We start from the raw sequence: 16,100 nt of genomic DNA, 5'->3' as shown, positions 1-16,100 counted from the left end.
GGGGGCCCTGGAGGTGCACTCTACCACCCCACGCTGGAAGTGAAGGCCTGATAAGAACGGAAGTCGCAAATTCCTTAGAAGTTGACAAGCAGAGCTGGCAATAAGGGGGGGAAAACTGCTAGCGCACTAGAGGTGGCCCAGCCAAGAAGCCATATATGGATACACTGATGTGCCCCACTCCCCAGCCCTGCAGACGTAGAAACAGACCCCAGTCCTACTGCTACCACAAGAGAAAGAGGACCAAGTTGACAACAGCGGAACAAGAGACCCCATCCGGTGCGAGACCCCACCCCATCCGCGATATGACGTGAATACACAGCGAAAGGCGGACTGCCTCTCCTAGGCAGTGGCCGATGGGAGAGACACAGCCAAATTTGCCATTAGTTTTGGACTGGATTCCACCGACTCTCTGGGCAGAATGATTGCCACATCGGTAGCCCTTAGGCACTAAGCCTGGTTGAGCACATCTTGCTTTTCAGAATGTCCAGTCAACTTTAATGGACGTGCCCTTTGTTGGCCATTGCCTTTTTGGTGACAAAGCAGACTCTGCGCAGGAGTGCTTTAAAGATTTAAGAGCTACAGGCAGGCCTTTGGGCCTCACTGCGCCTTCTCATCCACTCCAGTCTGCTTTTCATCACTTTCATTGCTACGGAAGGGGCACCCAACCACGTCTGGCCCAGCCTAGCCACCTGTTCACGCAAACTGCCCAGCCTCTGCATGGTTGCGGACGTGGGACCCAGTGACCTCGTGGGTCTAAGAGCCAGCATGTGGGCCAGTCCACACTTTCCCCCCTGCCACAGCCTCCAAACTTTCCTAGTCCGATGTTTCAGATCCATCATCGTCCAGTTGGGGGCAGGATTCGCCATCACCTCCTTAACTGGCAATCCATCACGTCGGACAGGTGGGTTTTGAAAATCGTCTGCAGGGGGTACTCCCTCCCCTTCAAGACTATTCCTCCCTCCATGCCACCATCTTATGAATGCATATCAGAGGATCATTTGGCGCTTCTCCGCCAGTAAGTCTCAGGTCTCTTGGCCAAAGGAGCTATAGAGAGGGTCCCTGCGCCAGATGTAGGACGTGGCTGCTATTCCCGCTACTTTCCGGTGCACAAAAAGGACAAAGGCCTGCGTCCTATTCTAGACCTCAGAACCCTCAACCGCTTCCTACAGGAGGAAAGGTTCAAGATGCTCACATTGGCTCACGTCCAGTCTGCCCTTGAACCTGGAGACTGGATGGTGGCGTTAGACTTGCAGTACGCTTATTTTCATATTCCTGTCTTGCCGGCCCACAGACGCTAACTACTGTTCACCGTGGGCCGCAAGCACTTTCAGTTCACCATGGGCCTTACCAGTGCCCTTCAGGTGTTCACTAAAGTGTTGGCGGTGGTCACAGCCCATCTGCACAGATCGGGGGTTCCAGTGTTCCCCTATCTCGATGACTGGCTGTTGAATGCGGGCTTGCCCCAGGCTGTCGTCTCCCACCTCCAGACTACGGCGGACCTCCTGCACTCGGTGGGATTCCCTAAAAACATGCAAAGTCACACCTAACTCCCTCTCAGATGCGCCCGTTCATCGGAGCTGTTCTGGACACCATGCAGTTTGGGGCCTATCCTCCCAAGCAGCGAGTCCAGAATATTTGGTTATGATACCGATGTTTCAGTCTATATCCCGGATTTCGGTGAGAATGGCTCTGAGGCTGCTGGGCCTCATGACCTCCTGCATCATGCTGGTGGAAGATGGCATGTGCAGGCTCTGCAGTGGGACCTGAAGTTCCATTGGGTGCAGTATCAGGGGAATCTTTCAGACAATGTTCAGATCTCAGAGGGAACTGCACAACAACTGCTGTGGTGGCTAACAAACCAAGCTTGGGTCAGAGGCAGATCCCTCTCCCTCCCCCAACCCGTTCTAACAGTGGTGAAAGGTGCATCACTCCTGAGATGGGGGCAGCCACCTGGGAGAAACTGAGATCAGAGTCATCTGGTCTCCGTTGGAGTCTGGGCTCCATATCAACCTGCTGGAGCTCCGGGCGATCCGACTGGAACTGAAGGCATTCCTTCCCTCTCTCAAAGGGAAAGTGGTACAGGTGTTCACAGATAACACCACCTCCATGTGGTACTGCAACAAACAAGGCAGGGTGGGGTCGTGGATTCTTTGTCAGGAGGCTCTTTGCCTCTGGACATGGCTGGAACATCAGGGCATGACCCTGGTGGTTCAACAACTGGCGGGTTCTTTGAATGCCAGGGCGGATGCACTCAGCCATCGTGTTTGATGAATCACGAATGGCGTCTTCACTCGGAGGTGGTGCAAGGTCTCTATCAGCGGAGAGGGGGAGCCTTGGTTAGATCTGTTCACCACCGAAGAGATCGAGCAATGTCAGCAGTTTTGCATGTTGACGGTTCCAAGGTTGCACTTGCTTGGTGGTGCTTTCCATCGCAAGTGGAACGGCCTCCACCTGTACGCTTTTCCGCTTGTACCACTTCTGCCCCAAGTGCTCAAGAAAATGAAGCGTGACCCGGCCCAAGTTATTCTTGTGGCTCCGGACTGGGCACAAAGAGTCTGGTCCGAGCTTCTGAGCATGACCATTGATCCTCCAATCAGACTGCCCCTTAGGGAGGATCTTCTGTTGCAGCATCAGGGGACGGTTGTCCACCCAAACTTATCTAGTCTCCATCTCCTTGCATGGAGATTGAGTGGCGACAGTTGGCAGCTTTCGACCTTCCGCTCGAAGTCTGTAATGTCATCTTCGCAGCCAGGGGTCCCTCCACGAAATCAGTATACACCTGCAGATGGAACAAATTTGTGGCATGGTGCACAGAAAAGCTGTGGACATCCCTTTCTGCCCCTCTTTCAGAGGTCCTTTTGCGTTTACTTTTTCCCCAGCAGGGCTCTGCACTGGGCACTCCCAAAGATTATCTTGCTGCTATCTCTGCTTCTCTTCGGCTGCCAGATCAGCCATCCTTATTCAATTTTCCTATTGTTAATAGGTTATTTAAGGGCCTTACCCATCTGATTTCTTCATCTCCTTTCATAATGCCCCAGTGGGACTTGAATCTTGTTCTCAAATACCTTATGTGTGCTCCCTTCAAGCCTCTTCATAACTGTCCTCTGAGGCTCCTTATTCTTAAAATTGCCTTCCTTTTGGCCATCACCTCTGCTCGCAGGGTGAGTGAGATTCAAGCTCTGTCTTCCTAACCCCTTTCTTCTCTGTGCATCCGGACAAAGTGGTGCTTAGAATGAGGCCTTCATTTTCTCTTATAGTGATTACACCATTTCATGTAGAACAGTCTATCAGTTTTCCCACCTTTTTCCCACCTCCGCACCCTTCCAAGGAGAATCAGAGACTCCACCATCTGGACCCTAAACGCCCGCTGTCATTCTACCTTGACCGCACAAAAGATTTCCAAGTGTATGATCAACTCTTTGTTGGATATGTAGGTACTAAAAAATGCTGGACTATTCAAAATCATACCATCTCTCGATGCATTGTCCTTTGCATATAGATCTGCTATGCTTTAGTGAAGAAAGATCCTCCAGCAGGGTTGTGTGCTCATTCCACTAGGGCTGTGGCAGCAGCCATCGCATTGGCACGTGGAGTACCACTGTTTGATATCTGCCAGGCAGCAATGTGGGCATTTATGCACACGTTTTACAAGACATTACTGCCTGGACAGCCAAGTCCGGAGGAACGGCTACTTTGCCCGTTCGGTCCTCCAGGACTTTCTCATGTGAACTTGGTTCGCAGCCCCTTCTCCGGTATTGCTGGAGTATCTATTCTAAGGTAAGGAATCTACAATTAACTGTCTATTTCAGTTGGACAAGTTACTTTTCTTCGGTAAGAGACATATGTTAGTTGTAGATTCCTTACTGCCCCACCCATCCTCCCGACTCTGCAAACTGATTTCTAGGGATAGGGACTCTCTGACAGGGCCCTAGTTGTGGTGGTCCAGTGGTCAGTGTCTTTCATGGCTCTACACTTCTAGTGTGGAAAGCAGTGCCAGAAATAGCGGTAATGCGCAGGAGTGGAGGCTAAGTAGGCACCATGACGTCATCCTGGCAACCACGATGCCGACGACAGACGCGGAGTCGACCAACGCCACCTACCGAGGTGCAGGGGTACTGCTAAAGAAAAATCTCCGGATCCAGACTGACGCCTGGGGAAAATTCTATGGTAAGGAATCTACAACTACCATATGTATACAGATACATCGTTACCGAAGGCAACTAACTTGTTCTTCTAGAAATTGGCATTTACCCAAAAATAATAGTGTAACTTTCTATAATTACCAAACTGGCTATCAGGAGCCATCTAAAATTATAATTGATCAAAGAAATATTATTAAAATGATAGTCTTCCTTTGCCGTTATGCATCTTTGCAGGCCCTATTAAAATAACTAAGAACATTGTAAAGAAACCAACCAATGCAAGTAATTATTTATGCATGATGGGATCCTTCAAAAGCGCCATTAGCGCTGCTAAACAAATCCTTTATGTTTATTTGCAGTCAAGGGTGGGGCGTTTTTGGATATGTAATGCGCTATTTTTAAAGGTGCAGGTTGATCAAACTGTACTTATTAAGTTAAAGTGTAAGCTTCCAATAACGTATGAGTATGTAAGAATGTCTGATATGCCTCTTCTTACCTGTGTGTTTTTCATCCAATATATAAAGCTGGCATTCATATGCTGCTCAATACTTTTTGCTTTGTATATCCTAGTCTTACAAGGGTGGAACACTATGGGTAGTTCCTTGGGCTACTGCAGGCGCCCAAGAATAGTTCTTTTGCAATATCATCAATTAAAATGTGATGTGCAGCTAACCATGACTACTAATACTTTATCCTTCGAATGCAAAATGTCTGTCCATGGTCGCATGCTAGGGAAAACCAGTAAATTTATATTATAGTATCTATGTAGCTAACCTTACCAAAAGCCTCAATATGTATCAATAGTAATGAAGTGATACGGGCTGAGGAACTCCTCCCAATGTGTAATGGTAATCAGTGTGGTCAGTAGTTGAAAAATAGTGTCCCCGGTGTTCGAGCAAAATTTATTTTTTACAGAGTATCACCAGTGGCGGCTGGTGACATTTGAAAGTAGTGGCGTGTATAAGTTCGAGGTGAGCGCCCTGTGGTGAACGTGCATAGCTAGCAAGCCTAATAGTCATAATGGGTTTCAGAGCGGTGCTACCCCTGGGAAAAGTTTGAAAAAAAGTGGGCAAATGGTGCATTTTTAAGCAAATTTGAGAAAGCCCGAACAACAATACAATTGTGGGTATTGCAAAACGAAAATGTAAATTATGTTTTAAGCAAAATGTTATAAAATTGTACTTAACTATGTCAGCACACAAATGTCCCTCCAAGCTGCAATCCTTTAAATGTGCAGATCTGCCAGTGCACAGGACGACAAGTGCTCAAGTAAAGCAGTCTACTGGGCTGCAATGCTCAATTCGCCTTGTGCTCAGGACTGCCTGAGAAGTTTTCTTGCACAGGGAGACTTCAGTGTAGTGCTATCTGTACACATGGCTAGTAGAGTTCACAACTGTCTGTAAGGCTGTCAGTGCACAGAACTAGCTATCCACAAAACTTGCTGTGCAGGGATCTGCTTCTGTTAGGATGTTCGCGAGCGCATCTGTTTCCTGGGCTACCATGCCAGCGCTAGCACTGTACAAACAGAGAGCAGGCTTCCCCAGAAGGGAAAGACCCGCTGAGTGAGCAGCAAAGACAGAAATGATCAATCACTGCATGACTTCACAATAAAGCCATACAGTGATTGGTCATGCTCCGTGGACCGGATCCTCCCACCAACGCGCTGCCTTGTGTGCCCAGCACTGCACAAAACCCCTAGTAACCACATCTCTCAGCCCATCCAAATGCTGCTACCTTGCTCTTACACATCATGAGAGCAGTTCCATGATTGGCTCAGGCAAGCAAACTCACTACTCATTAGGAGACAGGGGGCTGTGGCTTTGATTCACCCCCAGCTCAGTAATGCGCTGGTGGAGACTCCTGGAGAGAGGCCACTACAGTGCATGTCGGGCAGGCCTGAGAAAGGCAGCCGTCCAACCTGACATGCACACTTTAGGGGCCTAGATGCACTCTCTGGTGAGTATGGTATCTGTCAAATCCAATATTGTTTAAGCCCCATCTCTTCAGGCCCGCATGCACTGGCTTCCAGGAGCCGACTCAGACAACCAGCTTGTGGCTGTAGGCTGACTGCCATGGGCAGAATAAAATAAACTTTAAAATGTATATAAGATTATTCACATTTAATAGCGGGTCCGAGATATGAATAGGGCAGATAATACATGTCTCCAGCAATGCTTCTTCATATGTATTCAGACAGAAAGCCTAGGATGAACTCCGTGGATTTGTCATTCCCTTTTTAGAGCTGTGGTAGGTTTGCCAGATATATGTAATGAATTGTTCAACTTGCAGGAAATATCTAAGCACCTTTGAAAAGTGAGAAACATAACATAAAAGGCTAATACTAGCATTATCTTCCTGAACATGCAGTATTTCATGGTTTTGAATCTCACCTTAAAATCTCTGTTAGAAGATTGGAGCCATGCTGGGTTTATTGTTGAATTTTGTTTTTCTAAATTGACACTACACTGTGGTGTACTAATACCGTTTGCAAACCATGATTTGCAATTTGTACATGGGCCATTTGGTAATGGGTGTGCAGTTTGCGATGATGTGTGTAGTAAAAGGTTGCACTGCAAATTGATCATTTACAGGAGGGTGCAAAATGGCCTGCCTAATGTTGGTAATTTGCAACCGTGTGTGATTTCCAGCTCGGTACAAGGCCTGTAAGGTGCAGCCTACATACGTCCTTGCATTTGCATTCTCAAATGGAACATATTTTAAAAACTGCCTGGGTCCATTAAAGAAACAGTTAATGCTTGTAATTTCTTTTTTTTTAATCCCACTTGGAAGGACATAGGTGGAGCATGTCGTTGTCCTCTCGACCACTGGCTCCTTCCCTGAGGACACCCAATATTATCCCCATTGGCCAATCTATATCACTAGGGTAGCTTTCCCTTTGTAAATCAGTTAGCACCTGACGTGTGGGTCGATTACTGTTCAATGGTTTGTGACTACAGCTCTGGTATCAACCCATTGAGACATAGCTTTGTGACCATTTATTATGGGGGGGTCTGTCCTTTCATGCTTCCCCCTGTTGTGTATTTGGAAAGGGTTGCAAAATTCCTTGAACAAGACAGAAAGACTTCTTTGACTTGGTAAAGGACTTATGCAAATCAGCAACAGCTTTTTTGCAGTCGCAAGCCCCGTGTTTTTCCAACTTGGTGGGTTTGCGACCAAAAAAGAGATTTGTACATCAGATCCATAAAACGAATCCTGCTTCATCTATTCTTTTTTTTTGTTGAGCTAACCCTAAATGCTTGCAGGAATGACCATATATTTGAATGTATAAAGAGAAATAACTCTAAAACAAAACAGCTTCAGTTTTAAGAAACAGTATTGTCGAATTTGTGATTTACAGAAGATGAAGCCTCCAAGCTCATCAGAGTGCAGTACGGTTGATGTTGGACTACCGGGTGGTGAAGGAGAAGGAGATTTAATTGATCTTGAATATGAAGAATTGCTTGATCCAGAAGACTGTTTTACTGAAGGTAAGGCTGTTGCTTGTTCTCAACAGAGCAGCCACAATTTAGAGCTTGTTGACCCAGATCTTAGCAGCCTTTTGAAACCACAGTATTCAAATGTCAGTCCCTTTGTGTACCCTGTAATTTTCTGTGTATGATATCAAAACAGTTACTTTTCATGCAGCTCTTTGAGGTTCATACATGTGTGACATGGTTAGAGGAAGCCACACCATAGTCATACTACTACACTGGTGGATCTGCAGCAATACATTATTTTTAATAACAGGAGAAAAATTCAGAAAATCGAGGCAGTACATTTTACAGGGAATGCAAGTTGGTATAATTGCATTTATAAAAATCTGCAGATCATTTGAATTCCATTAAAATCCACCCTGAGTAACAAGGCACACAGATGCACATAGTGTGGCAATTTGCTCGAAAAGAACGGATACTGACTCTTGCGTGACCTACAAAGGCAACTGCTCGGGAAGACCTGCGTCTTTTCTTATTGTGATTTGTCCCAGGATATGGTCCCGAAGCAGGCATTTTGAAAGAAAACAAATTCCAGTTTTTCATCAAACATGAAGTTTGCAAGGAATGAGAAAATCTTGGTGCACTTTTGACTGTTTAGCTAGATGTATATTTGCGATAATTTTCAAGGATTTTATTATTCATGCGTTCCTCTAATCATTTGCTGAGAGGAAAACCTTTTTGTCTAACATTTCATTCAAATAACACAACTTACAGAATTTCAAACAAATGTAGGTGGTGGTAATTACCAATCTACATACCTATCTTATATATTAATGCTAGGGATAGTGGGAGTGGGTAAATTGGCTGATGTTCTTTCTGGGGGAGTTGGATGGGAGATCAGGACTAAATGAGGTTATGTAGTTGGGTAAGTTCCACAAATATCCTATAATGCTTTTATATTTAGTAATTTTATCATGCATTACAACGTATAGAGAATCACTGGTTATTTTAGGTATGTCCTTCAGTGGTACATTTGTGTAATGTGAATAGATTCTTTTTGTCTGGAAAGGACCCGATTTGTTGCATAGTTAGGAAATAACCTAATTCAAGAAACACATCTAGTTAGACAATAGATAGTGCTTATTCAGATCCAATGGGTGGGTGTATTGGACGCATGCTATGCTCAAGCAGTGGTTTTCAGAGGTCCATGCTCTCCGTAGAATTGCCATTCCAATTAGTCCAATCCTATCTAAGAACCTAGCTATCTCTACAATAACTCAATGACTTTATATTTGCCTTTGACCTTGTACAGTGCTCCTTTGCCTTTGAGCTAAGTTTGTTCCATACAAATACTATATGCAGATGTAAATACATAGGTACATACTGTTGAAAAAAAAAACCTCTTATGGGTCATCCCAAACTTTTTACCTTCCTCTTCCTCTTTTTCTGACTTTGTTTTTATTGGCTTTAGGACTCTGCACTTTACCGCTGCTAACCATTCCTAAAGTGCTTGTGCTCTCTCCTCTAAATATGGTGTCATTATATTGCACCTGTTTGGCATATTTGATATACCAAAAGTCCCTAGTAGAGTGCACTACATGTACCCAGGTCCTGTAAACTAAATGCTACTAGTGGGCCTGCAGAGCACTGATTGTGCTACCTGCTCAAGAAGCCCTTTAAACAGGCCTCAGGCCAGCAATTGCAGTGCCTGTGTGTCCAGTTTACACTGGCATGTCGACTTAGCTTTTAAAACCCTTTGCCAAACCTCCCCTTTTATTACATATCGGTCACCCCTAAGGTAGACCCGAGGTAGCCCATAGTTTAGCATGTCCCAGTAGTGAAAAACACCCAAAGTCGTTTTTCACTACAGTGAGGCCTAGCCCCTCTCATAGGTTTATAGGCTGTAATTCTTGATTGATAAGGAGTAGATCTCTCTTGTTTCATATCACTGTAATGGTAATGATTAATCCTCTTTTCTGATAAAGTTGAATTTATCATTACCATTTTAAAAAGCCACTTTTATAAAGATGAAAAAAGCAACAAGTTGATGGATGAAATGCTCGAATCACTCTCAGCCTCTGGCAATCGCTCAGGCCGCATCCCAATCCATCATTTTTTTTTGCACACCAAGCCACCTCAGTTTGGGCACAGCCATATGCAAATCAGTCTTCACCCTGCTCCACATTGGAACAATACAGCCCAAACTGCCAAGCCCGGTTCTCATTAGACCAGAAACTAGCATCCAGGTACCGGTTTCAGAATATCACCTCTCATCTACCAGGCTGGCTTGAAACCAGTGGCACAGTGAGCCCGGGACCCACGTCTGGGAATACCCTGCACACTTTGGACAGTAAATACAAAATCAACAGGGTGATGTATTGAATGCTTGAATCAATCTCAGCCACAGGCAATCACTCGGGCTGCGTCCACACCCATATTTTTTTCCCACAATGCTACTTCAGTTTTGACCCAGCCATATGCAAATCAGTCTTGACCCTGCAACCGATGGGAACAGTCCAGGCCTAAATGCCCTGCAAGGTCCTCCCTGAACCAGAAACAAAAATCCTGGGACCAGTTTCAGGGATCACCCCTCATCAGCCAGGCTAGCTTGAATACATTGACACAGTGAGCCCGGGAGCCATGATTGGGCATACCTGGCACACTTAGGGCAGCAAATACAAAAACAACAAGGTGATGGATGGAATGCTTGAATTAATCTCAGCCACTGGCAGTCACACAGGTCACATCCCAATCCATATTTCTTTTGCCCACCATGCCAGCCCATTTAGGAACCAGCCATATGCAATTCAGTTTTGACTGTGCTCCCTATGGAAAAGTCCAGCCCAACTGCCAGACCAGTTCCTACCTGGATGAGAAACAAGCATCCAGGGCCAGTTTTTGGGTACCATCTCTCGTCAGCCTGGCTAGCTTGACTTTAGTGTCATAGTGAACCCATAACCCACTTCTGGGCATACCCAGCACACTTAGGGCGGCATATGCAAAAACAGCATGGTGATGGATGGAATGCTTGAATTAATCTCAGCCACTGGCAGTCATTCGGGCCGCATCCCAACCCATAATTTTTTGTCCCATCATGCCATCCCTGGTAAGACCCGGCCATATGCAGACCAGTGTTGACTGTGCTCCCCATTGGAAAAGTCCAGCCGAACAGCCAGGTCTAGGCCTACCTGGACTGGAAACAAGCATCCTGGGGCCAGTTTTGGGGTGTCACCTCTCATCAGCCAGGCTAGCTTGACTCCAGTGGCATAGTGAGCCTGAACACACATCTTGGCAAACTCAGGGTGGCAAATTAAAAAAGAACAAGGTTATGGATGAAATGCTTGAATTAATCTCAGCCACTGGCAGTCACTTAGGGTTGCATCCCAATCCATTGTTTTTTTTGCCAACCATAACTTCCCAATTTGGACCCAGGCATATGCAAATCAGTTTTGACCCTGCTCCCCATGGGAACAGTCCCTCCTAAACTGCCAGCACTGGTCCTTCCTGGACCAGAAACAAACATCCTGTGACCAGTTTTGGGGTATCACCCTTCATCTGCCAGGCTAGCTTGAATCCAGTGGCACAGTGATCCCAGACCCAGAACTGGGCATACCCAGGGCACTTAGGGCGGCAAATGCAAAAACAACAGTGATGGATGTAATGCTTGAATTAATCTCAGCCACTAGCAATCGCTCAGGCCGCATCCCAATCCTTCTGTTTTTTGCACAACATGCCACCCTGGTTTGGACCCAGCCATATGCAAATAATTCTTGACCCTGCTCCCCATTGGAACATTCCAGCCAAACTGCCAGGCCAAGTCCTCCCTGGACTGGAAACAAGCATCCTGGGACCGCTTTCACGTTATCACCACATATCAGCCAGGTTAGCCTGAATCCAGTGGCACCGTGAGCCAGGGACCCACCTCTAGGCCTACCTTGTGCGCTTGGGACAGCAAATGCAACAAGACCTTCAACGTAAGACATTCTCATTAAGATATTCACAGGCTTTCAGCTAATTAGTTATACACACAAACATGTAAGCTCGTGGCTTCTGCCTTTCCGGGGGTATTGCTGATGCGTGTGATAAATGGTAGTCTGGTGCGAGGCGTGGGGGAGGGGGAGCAGGGGAGCAAGCGGGAGTGGGAGGGAATGAGCAGGCCAAGCGCACACCTGGCGAAGCTTCACGCTTTAGTAGACAACATGCATTGGGAGGAATCCGGCTTGGAATCCTCTTGGTCAAAGAGTTGTTTTCAACCCAATAGGTTCAGAGCAATAAATTGCTCGACCTAAAAACAACAAGGTGATGGATGGAATGCTTGAATTAATCTCAGAGAAAGAAAGAAGTGGGAAAACCCAATCTACCCTTGCGGGCTTGGGCTAATGTGAACAATATGCGATCAAGGGTGCCAGCAAGGGACTTTGTTTCAAAAAAATACTTTCCAGTTTAGGGTTCTATGTTATTGTAATCCTAGAATCCTATCTGTATATTCAGAGACTGCAGCACTTTGTCTTTACATTCAATATAGAGAGCAAAGCATTCAACCAACTTGAAAATGTAATCAATTACAAATAGAGATGAAAAAAGTCACGGAAATAATGGATTTTATGATAAAAATTGCTTACGTTTATATATTACTTTTTCTTGTCAACAGGGTACAGATCAACAAATTCTGGTATTAAATGTAAAGACAAAGTGCGGCAGTCTCTGAATATACAGATAGGATTCAAGGATTACTATAACATAGAACCCTAAACTGGAAATTAATTTTTTGAAACAAAGTCCCTTGCTGGCACCCTTGATCGCACATTGAATTAATCTCAGCCACTGGCAATTGTTCGAGGTCGCAGCCCAATCCATTGTTTTTTTTACCCACCAAGACACTCCAGTATGGACCCAGCTATATGCAAATCGGTCTTGACCCTGCAACACATGAGAACCGTACAGGCCTAACTGCCCGGCAAGATCCTCCCTGGACTAGAAACAAACATCCTGGGACCAGTTTTAGAGTATCACCCCATATCAGCAAGACTAGCTTGAATACAATGACACAGTGAGCTTGGGGCCCGTGATTGGGCATACCTGGCACACTTAGGGCAGCAAATACAAAAACAACAAGGTGATGGATGGAATGCTTGAATTTATCTGAAGCCACAGGCAGTCACTCAGGTCGCATCCCAATCCATAATTCTTTTTACCCACCATGCCATCCCACTTAGGACCCAGCCATATGCAAATTAGTCTTGACTGTGCTCCCCAGGGGAAAAGTGCAGCCCAACTGGCAGGCCAGGTCCCACCTGGATGAGAAACAAGCATCCAGGGCTAGTTTCTGACTGCCACCCCTCGTCAGCCTGGCTAGCTTGACTTCAGTGGCATAGTGAGCCCGAAACTCATGTCTGGGCATACTCAGGGCAGCAAATTAAAAAACAACAAGGTGAAGGATGGAATGCTTGAATTAATCTTAGCCACCACTGGCAGTCACTCAGGATTGCATTGCAATCTATTGTTTTTTTGCCAACCATACCTACTCAATTTGGACCCAGGCATATGAAATTCAGTTTTAACCCTGCTCCCCATGGGAACAGTCCCTCCCAAACTGCCAGGACAGGACCTTCCTGGACCAGAAACAAGCATCCTGGGACCGACTTTAGGGTATCACCCTTCATCAGCCAGGCTCATTTGAATCCAGTGGCACAGTGATTGATCCCAGACCCACATCTGGGCATACTTAGCGCACTTAGGCCGGCAAATGCAAAAACAGCAGTGATGGATGGGATGCTTGAATTAATCTTAGCAACTGCCAATCGCTCGGGCCGCATCCCAATCCATCTGTTTTTTGCACACCATGCCACCCTAGTTTGGACCCAGCCATATGCAAATAATTCTTGACCCTGCTCCCATTGAAACATTGCGGCCGAACTGCCAGGCCAAGTCCTCCCTACAAATCAGTCTTGACCCTGCTTCCCAAGGGAACAGTAAATCCTGAACTGCTGGCCAGGTTCTCCCTGGATGGGAAAGAAGCATCCTAGCACCGGTTTTGGGGTATCACCACTCATCAGCCAGGCTAGCTTAAATCCAGTGGCACAGTGAGCTCGGAACACACAATTGAGTATTCATGGAAATGGTGGCTGGTGTAATTTGAAAGTGGCAGAGCTTAAGACCAATGATAGAGTTGTAGCGCGAGCGAGGATGGTGCTTATGGGAGAAGGGTTTGGGGAGTCTCCCCCTGAGGAAAATTTGGAAGATTGGTGTATTTTGGTGCTATTTTCTGCAATATTTCTGTGATAAATGGACGGAAATATTCTAGCTTTAGCCTGCCATCCTTCCTCTACACAGGATGTGGTGTTAAGACCAGAGCTGGAGACTTAGGAACTTGGGAACCAGGTTTATTTCTCAGCATTAATATCCTGTGATTCTGGGAAAATCACTGTATCTCACATCTGCCTATAAAAAATGAATATGTCCTTGTGCAATGTAATTGGTGCTCATGAAAGGGTTAAATTACTTTGGGTCGAGTTTGCATCATATACAAACTACACCAAGAGGTTAAAAACCTTAACATAATGAAAGACAAATAGATAACAACATATTGCTAAATCACAGCTATCCCACTTACATTTTGTGATCGTATGCAAATGTTGTATTTCACCAAAATTCTCTTTTCTTTATTATGACATATGAAAGCACTTTTAAATAAGTGATTTCAGAATGTCAGTTGTACAAAAGGTGTGGCTAAAAAAATAATAATCTGCAAGTTTCACCATCAGGTAGCTACATATAAAATAGCATGGAAATGAAGTGAAAAATACATTTAAAACGTTGGTACTCGGTGGCAAATGCAATATAGTACATTATGAAAGTCTATTAGTTAATGCACTGCAGATGTCTGTGTGTAACCAGAGAAACACAGAATTAGATCCTGGTTGGTGCAGTGCAGAATAGTGACGTCTGTATTTTTAGTGGTAGAAGGTCACAGCCTGTGACAGAAAGCGCTGTGAATATGCTAGTCATCTTTTTAAACTTGCATTGCAAACAGTAATATAGATTGCCACAAAATGCGCAAAATGTTTTAGGATAAAATGTGCTTCCAAAATATAGATTTTAGTAATACCAATACTGTATATAAGGCATTGCTTTTGTTTTTTACATAACTGTCCCTTCAACGCCTGGTCAGGGGTAGTAAGCCCTACATAAATACACTTACAATTAAAAGCCACACTTCACAGCTCAGAGTCTTTTGTTAATTCTTTGCACTACTACTCAAAAACAGTAAATCTTTGCCACAAACCTTGGAGTGATTTGATGAATTAAAGCCAGTACCCAGCTTCCAATCATACTTTACACTTGCAGATTACTCTTTACAATTGCAGATTAACTCGTTGTAGTGCACTTTTCCATTTCTTTCAGGTCAGGAGGCACCCTGGGAGGAAGTCTTGATTTTGATTAGCTGCCTGGTGTTCATTTCTCAGCACAGGAGACTTACTGAATGACACTTTGAAGCCTTTAATTTAAATTATTGGAATTCACCGTCCCGGTTTGTCTCTGCTGCTGCTACTTGAGAGAAGTACTAGGGAGAGAAAATAGCAGGAAAATGAGAAAGCGACAGGCCGGGGACATTGGCGAAAAGGAAGAAGTAAGAGAGGATGAGAGATAAAGTGAGCCGACACTACAGCGAAGTAGAGATAACACCACTCACCCTCAGTAGTCTTGTAGTTTGGTGCCGCAGTAGATAGAGGCGCTGCACACCAGCAGTCCATGGTGGTGCTTTCAACGAGGCCCAGCTTGTAAAATCACCTCTCAGACCTTTTCTGCTGGTGTTGGAATGCTCTAAACAGAATACACGAGATGCAGAAGCATGCGTCATGTGACTGTTTAGAGCACATGACAGCCAACTTGGTAATGCTGCAACCCTCTGTGACGACTTGGGAAAGGGAGGAGTGCTAAAAGGCAGCTAATGATAGACAAGCAGACCCAGGAGTACAGGCCTGATACTGTACAAACCCGGGCCTACACTCTCAAGCATCATTTTTGGGCAGTTCCAGAGGACCTCAATTATTGTAGAATCTGATTGGCAGCATGACAGCCCGTACTGCTTAACTTTTACTGCTGCCAATAGACACATGCACCCGAGCGCATGTGTCTAAATTATAGGTGCCTGATGTCCATTTTGTAGAAAGTACTCAGCAGGCATAGGCAGCAAACGCTTCAGGATATTTTAAAAAAGGATGGTAATTGCTTTTTGCAATTACCGTACCGTCGATATACATTTATTTGGAAGGGCATAGTCCCTCCACCCAGTCTCAGAAACCTCCGCTGATACATGGTGCACTTAGGGTGACAGATGCTAAAACAACAAGGTGATGGATGCAATACTTGAATTAATCTCAGCCACTGGTAATCGCTCAGGCCGCATCCCATTCCATCATGTTCTTGCCCACTATGACAACCCAATTTGGACTCAGCCAAATGCAAATTAGTCTTCACCCTCCTCCCCGTGGGAATAGTCCAGCCCGAACTGCCAGGCCAG

At 45.4% G+C, this 16,100-nt stretch overlaps 1 protein-coding gene across 1 annotated transcript in view; it reads left to right on the top strand.

Annotated features, from left to right (window-relative positions):
* LOC144823277 (sodium channel protein type 2 subunit alpha-like) overlaps positions 1 to 16,100 on the top strand; it is a 942,252-nt gene that overhangs the window by 607,352 nt on the left and 318,800 nt on the right. The window contains exon 18 of the mRNA XM_078681632.1: positions 7,501 to 7,630. Coding sequence (XP_078537758.1) covers positions 7,501 to 7,630 — 130 coding nt within the window. The remainder of the gene's footprint in view (positions 1 to 7,500; positions 7,631 to 16,100) is intronic.

Source organism: Lissotriton helveticus, chromosome 3_1 (assembly GCF_964261635.1).
Source record: "Lissotriton helveticus chromosome 3_1, aLisHel1.1, whole genome shotgun sequence".
Classification (NCBI taxonomy): domain Eukaryota; kingdom Metazoa; phylum Chordata; class Amphibia; order Caudata; family Salamandridae; genus Lissotriton; species Lissotriton helveticus.
Note: the sequence above shows the minus strand (reverse complement) of the source record. Positions and strands in the feature narration are given on the sequence as shown.